The 7256-nt window shown below is 39.8% G+C and overlaps 1 protein-coding gene across 2 annotated transcripts in view; it reads right to left on the minus strand.

The window, feature by feature from the left end:
- Nucleotides 1-7256, minus strand: part of FGD5 (FYVE, RhoGEF and PH domain containing 5) — a 133669-nt gene that overhangs the window by 24574 nt on the left and 101839 nt on the right. For both annotated transcript variants that reach the window (XM_085863842.1, XM_085863841.1), the window contains exons 19-21: nucleotides 6513-6615; nucleotides 6078-6184; nucleotides 1688-1819 (exon numbers count right to left, since the gene is read on the minus strand). In XM_085863842.1, the coding sequence (XP_085719968.1) occupies nucleotides 1688-1819; nucleotides 6078-6184; nucleotides 6513-6615 (342 nt within the window). The remainder of the gene's footprint in view (nucleotides 1-1687; nucleotides 1820-6077; nucleotides 6185-6512; nucleotides 6616-7256) is intronic.

A 7256-nucleotide genomic window follows, 5' to 3' on the forward strand; every position in this document is an offset into this window, starting at 1 on the left:
TGATGCACTTTTATATAGCAGATAACATCACTCAAAGCTCCTAATGAAATGAAATAACATTTCACAGAGGCAATTATCTGAATTAAAGCAGATCGCACAGAAAGGTGAAACAATTTGAACCCAGGCTAAACAGCTGAGAGCGAGTGTGTGTACCTCTCAGCCATCCTGTCGTGGTTCATGGGGATTCATTGCTTTGTAGCCACTGAAAACATTTTCAATTCTCTTTTAAAATCATAGTTCACTTGTCGAGTTGCCTCACTCATTCTAATCCTCTAATTTATTTTGCCTTCCTAACTCTGGGGATGTCCTCACAGAGAACTGAGCTGCAGTCACTGCGCCCACTGCTCACAGTGCGGGAGACTATGCCTGCTTAATTATGTTCATTGCACTCAGTGAAGTTACACTTTGGTAAAAACAGTAGAAACACAGAACAAAAGAAAAAGTTGTTTTATGATTTGGAAATTTTACATTTTCTTGTGTAAATATGGAGGAGGGTGCACAGCCTTACGTAAAGCTTATACCATGGTTATATGCTTAGTTTTAAGAATCAGTAATTTCTTTAAATTTTCAGATTTCACTCCAGAATTTGAAAATTATTTCATCCATAAGATCCAATCCTCAAATCCAAAATAATATTTCTATTAAAAACTTTAATTAGTCCATGAGAGTATATTGTGTTTCCATGCAAGGCATTTTTAATAGGCCAAATAAAAATGGCGGCTAAGACCCCTGTGAGGTGAAGTTGGATTGACCAAGGTTAAGCCTTCCATGAAGGCAAGCCATGAGTTATCTTCAAAAAGGGTGTCTATATTTACCCAAACACCCAGTTTTCATTCATGCACTTCCTTGGAGTTCCCTTAGTATGCATGCAAAGTTTTGAAGTTATGGAAGAGACCTACACTCACATTTATTATTATGTTTTTATGTATATATATATATATATATATATATATATATTTATATATACATACATACATACATACATATATATATATATATATATATATATATATATATATATACATACATACATACATATAATGTTGAAGGAACTTTTTGGGAGAGTAATATACAACACTAACCTCACAATATCCCTTGACGAGAACCTCACAGACACGACACTCTGCACAGATGCACCCAATCACCCATCCATACTCAAGTTAATTAAAAGTCCTGCCAATATCCCTATACCCCTCTATCTCTAATGCTTTTAGCTAATTTACCTATCTAATTCCAATTTAAACATGTAACCCACCTACTGTTTCTGCTGCCACTACATTTCCAAGAAGACCATTCCATGCATTGACTATTCTCTGAGTGAAAGACCCCTGTCTTACTACTATCTTAACTCTCCTCTTCTTTACTCTCAGTTGTTGTTTTTGCTTGAGTTTGCTGTGAAGTAATTGTGACATTCTTTTTCCAGTGTTGTCGATCACCGTTGACAGTATTTTTGGAATATGCAATAACATTTTACATCATGTTGAGGACTTGTGGATAAAATAGAACAACGTATACACTGGAGATGGAAAAGGAGCATACCTCACGTTTTTCACGGAGGAGGGTGCTGTGTGGGTCACTTAAACCAGCAGCATGTACACAAGTTCGTTTGGATCAATGCGAAGCTCTATAGACGTCGGTCGGAACTGTCACAGAGTACGTCATTTTATGAATTGGTTTGGTCACTCACCTCACTGGACCTGTAGACAAAAAGCATGCGGTTATGCAGCTCCAGCCATCTCTGCTTCCACGGTTTCCGGCCATTTCTTGAGACTTCGACAAAACCCAACATAGTGGAGCCTTCACTGCACGTCCCTCCACCCTGAGTGAAAACACAGCATCCATCATCAGCTGTCAAACTTTGTAATTTCCAAAAACACAGAAGGTTAAACAGGTACATGTAGAGATCAAAATTCATATGAAATATCCTCTGATACATGAGGACTCCCTGGTATTATGATTACATTGTATATGTTACTAGTATTAGGGTACCAAGCCTTTTAGGCTGGGTAACCTATTGTTATTCTTCTTTTTATTCTTGTACATTATTATTCGCTTATCTGGAATTTGAATTCCAGATAAGGTATTGTCATTGTGCACCATCCGTCTGTCTGTCTGTCTGTCTGTCTGTCCATCCACCTCCTGTTTCGATTTCTCTGGGAAACCGCTGGGCCGATCCGGCTGAAATTTGGTATAAACCTTCCACTCCTGACTGGTAATGGGGATTGCAAAGCTCGTTCCAGTCATGTGACTTTAAGTAGGTCAAAATGGCTGAATTAGTAAATTCTTTTAAAAATCTTCTTCTCCAGACTCACCAGTCAGAATGCTACCAAATTTGGGTTACAACATTCGGACAGCGTCATGATGTTTATTGCGGTGGTCATGCTTATCAGGTGACCGGAAGTGTGTGAAAATGGCAGCCTTCGTAAATTTTTGGGAAAAAAAAAAACGCTAAAATTCCTTCAAAAATCCTCTTTGCCAGACCCACCAGTCAGAAAGCTACCAAATTTGGTTTACAGCATTAGGCAAGGCCCAGATAAGCTATACGTCCAGTGGTTATTCTTCTGCCGGTATTTTCTGGGTTTATTCCCTTTTAAATTCATTTTCTCTGTAACTGCTTGTCAGATTGACACAAAATAGTCACCATCGGAGTGAGTCCTCATATATAATCTTTTAGTGATAATTAGAATGCTATAGGGCACGTGTGGCAGGCATGTTGGAAAAAAGGAAAAACTTTGGACTTCTACATCTCCAAAACCAACGCATGGAAAAAATTAAAACTTGGCACATGTCAAGTACTCCTCATAGGGGAATATGTGTTGTGAACCAAGACGTCATTGGTGCCTTCGTTATGACATCATCATTCAATACGTCAAGCGTTTTATCCGATCAGTAAGAAATTTGAGTGTTGTCTAGCCACAAAGTGTTCAAGAGAAAAAAAAATTACGAGCAGTCATGGTTCAGCAGCCATGTTTGATTGAACATAAAAAGCTTTAAAAACCCTCTTCTCAAGAACAGCTTACCAGATTGATCCGATACTCCACAAACACACATGATATACTAGCGTTTGGGAATATAGGTTGTAAATTTTAACATCATAGGTCACATGGTTTGGCAGTTACATTTTTTTTTAAGAAAACCTTTAAAAATCTTCTTCGAGAATGGCTTGACAAACTGAGGAGAAACTTCACACACATTTGCCAAGCTTTGGGGATAGAAGAGCATTCACGAATAATTATGGCAGCAATAATTATTTAATCTTTTGAATGTGGGTTATTTTAAAAAAAAAAAATTCTGTAAAAATAAGGCTCACTTGGCTGCACCAGGATGGGTTTGAGGGTAGAGATGTAGCAGTTGAAATCTGAGGCCCAGTTGAATAAAGCATTCTTAAGGAAAGATTTGAGGATTTACTTAAATATTTCCTCAAATTTCTCCTTAAGGACATGCATAGTCAAATATTCCTTAAGTTTTTCCTTAAAACCCTCCTTAAACTCAAAACTCAAGGAAGCACCCCCCATCCCCCACTTTCTTACATCATGTTTAGGTAATTTAAATACCAATTCAATTGATACCAATGATGACCCCAGGTAAAAGGGTCAACTGCTTAAATAATAAATGGATTGAACACAGCGTGTTAATCGGTCCATAACTCATCCTACATCATAGAGAGATGTTTGGAGCCATGTTTGACTCGTGGGAGTCCCGGTTTACTCTGTGGACCCGTGGTGCGAGCATTTATTACTTTGTGTTCAGGTTATTTAGATACCAATTAAATTGATACCGATGATGTCCCCAGGAAAAAGGGTCAACTGCGAACATAATACATAGATTGAACGTGTCGTGTTACTCGGTCCATAACTCGTCAATGCCACATCATAGAGAGATGTGTGAGAGTCTGACTCAGGGGAGTTCCCGTTTACCCTCTAGAGTCCAGACGGACCCATGCCTAATCCAAATCTCGGGATTCTTATCAATTATAGACTATTTATTAGTTATAGTGTTGCAATTCAACATAAAAGTACTTCAACAACACACATCAGACAATTATACAATGTATTGTGTCTTGTGCTTGAGAAAAGCCTCCACTTGTACTTCTGTCTCTTCCTGAAACCAGTTTGTAGAAAGCTTCGCTGCCATCCTGATTTCAGACACCTCATCCTATCTCTAATCTGATTGGTTGCCTAGCAGAGCAATGGCTCCTAAGGATTTACTCATCCTTAAGACTTCAACAAAAATCCTTTGCCAAGGAATCACAGTGTACCTTAAGGGGAATCATTCCTTAAGGATGAGGGAATTTTATGCAACCGGGCCCAAATCCTCTTCAGGCCCATCCTGATGACTCCATCTCTGCTTTTTGCTTGTTTGGATTCCTTATGATAACTTCAATGCAGTTTTTCGTTTTCCATTTGATTTGAATTGAATTTTTTTTTAATCCCATTTTGAATTCAGTTTTACAAAGACGACATCATGGGTAACATGTCTGATCAAAGCGGGCTGTATTAAAGCGGGGGGGGGCAATGTATAGTTCCACCCCCCGCCCTTCCCCTGTCACCGACAAAAATAACTCTGCTCAGGATTGTATCAAAGTGGGAAGTCTTAGTAGCAGGACATAACTGCCCGTAGTTATAAAGTGGCATATCAAGATGATAACAATAATAATAATAATAATAATAATAATAATGATAATAATATTAAACACACTAGCAGTGAGCAAACATATATTTCAGGAGAGAGTTGGATTCCAATCTTCTATATATTAATACTGAAGGACGAATTTTGTGCTCTTCCGAGCGGTCGCGTCACGTTTTTCTCGGTACTGTGACCTGGACTGAAAGAAACTTCGTACCTGTAAGAGTGCATCCATCGCACATAGTGGCAATAGTCAACTTTCACCTCTGAGGCAGAATAAACACTTTTCGTTGAGACGGAGGCGAGGAATGAAGAGGCGGGGGCGGGGGATGAAGAGACGGGGGGCAGGGAGTGAAGAGACGGGGGGCAAGGTAAGCAAATTTTTGTGCGGGGGTAACCAAATTGAAAGCAGGAGATGGGGGGAATGGGGCGGGGGCTGGGGTGAATTAGGCTGGGTTGAGTGTGAGGGGTGGACAGGGGGTGGGGGCAAGTGGGGTGGGGAAATCAAGAGACGGGGGCGGGGAGTGAAGAGGCGGCGGTGGGGCTGGGGTAATTAAATTTTTGGGTGGGGGGTGGGAAGCGGGGCCGGGGTAATTCAATTTTTGGGTGGGGGGTGGGAGGCGGGGGCGAATGGGGCAGGGGCGGGGGATGAGTAGGTGGGGGCAAGCACGCCCTGTCCAGTCCATGTCCCTCGAGTGTGGGTGAGCTGGTGAGGGTGGTTCAATGAACGGAATCCGTCTGATGGGGTTTCGGCTAGTGTGTGTATATATATATATATATATATATATATATATATATATATATATATATATATATATATATATATATATATATATATATATATATATATATATATATTTTTTTTTTTACTGATCCGTACGTAAAAAAATTATTTAATTTCTCATGCATTCCACTATCCTTTGGGGCCATTTCCATATAAAGTACACAAAATGGCAGACCACCTCCCCTCTCCTCATATGTCCCATAAATTTATTTTCCTCCTCTCCCTTATTTCCTCCCAACTCTCTTTAGATTCATTTTTATCCTTTCTTTTTCCTTACTCTCCTATATTCCATACCATCATCCCTTAATTTTCCAAAATGACACTTACCAATTCCAACCCCTTCCAACCGTTCTCCTTGCTCCAAATGTATACATCACTCAATATACAAGATGCAGTGCTTTATCTTAGTCCAAACAATAATTCTGGAAGTATTTCCTGTAATTACTCACTGACCTACTCAACTTTGTGATGATTACAAGTGTTAAAAAAAAATTATTAGAAACCAATAAAATTATTGTAATTGCAGTAGTATTTGGAAGATCATTCAGGTCTGGCTTCCTATTTTAGCAAAAGAGTTCTATTGTTGGATAGTATTTTCATTTGCAAAACTCTGTGAGATTTTTTTTAGAACATGACAAAGTTTAACATATTGAGAGCGTGCACACACCATCCCACTGCCGGGTACTGCACGTGGTTTCAAAGTGTTCAAGATGCCTGGAAAACTCCTCCGCGGAGAGGCAGGTGGTCCCGATGTCTCGACAGAAATTGAGTCCGCTTGGGTGGGAGGGGGTAATGGAGTGTTGTGGGGTTGGGGGGGGAGGGAGGAGTTGTGTTACGATCAGCTGTCTTTGTCATCATGCATCATGTTCACAGCTCGTGAAACAGCAGTCAAAATCATTCGCAACAACCACACAATATTCAGGTTATACAGTATGCATTCATCATGCTCTTTCATTATGACATGGTATGGTGTAGTATGGTCAAAAAGATCTGGTGTGCTATGGTGTGACCACATGAGGTATGGTACAGTGAGGTGTTACATTGTATTGTATGACATGGTGTACAGTTACTCAGAATAGCGCAGAAGATCACATTAGCTTACATGTGTCATCGAGGGGAGGGAAGCAGGAATTGCAGACCTTCACCGGTTTTTCCCGCAGGCGACGCATTGGAAGATTGTTCTTGGAGCATATATGGCAGACAGCCTGATGGACACAATTTTCGTGTGTGTCATTGTTGTTAAAGCAAATACAAGTAGACAGTATCTGAAAATGCAAAGCACGTCCGCTTTGTATTCAGACTTCTTATTCCGTATGCTAAATGGTTCCTTTGACCTTTTGACTAAATTCTTCATTTGTCTTCTCTATCTATATTCTCATAATATAACAAAGTTTTGTTGAAAACTTGCTAACAAAAGCTCAAATGATAATTAAAATTTAAGGTCATTTGGATGAAAATTGATGATTTTATGTCACTCTCACTTTTAACCTTTTGACCAAATTATTAATTTGTCTTCTTCATATTCTTATAAAAAAGCTTTGTTGAAAATTTGATACCAAAAGCTGAAATGGGGAAAAAAAATGTTGCAGCCCGCATGCGCACGCGCACACGCACGCACGCACACACGCACGCACGCACGCACGCACGCACACACACACACACACACACACACACACACACACGTAATAGCAAAACCCAGTCTCCCACGCTAATAAATTGAAGAGAGCTCTGGGTAGCAATATTTCTGTCTTGGTGTGTAATTGCATACTTCCGCTGCAGGGTCTGCACTTAATTACTGCTCAAAAAATGGTCTTGGGTCATGCACAAACTGCAACATTGTGGGCAA

Source organism: Eptatretus burgeri, chromosome 18 (assembly GCF_056783735.1).
Source record: "Eptatretus burgeri isolate ZD-2024b chromosome 18, Ebu_testis_v1, whole genome shotgun sequence".
Taxonomy (NCBI): Eukaryota; Metazoa; Chordata; class Myxini; order Myxiniformes; family Myxinidae; genus Eptatretus; species Eptatretus burgeri.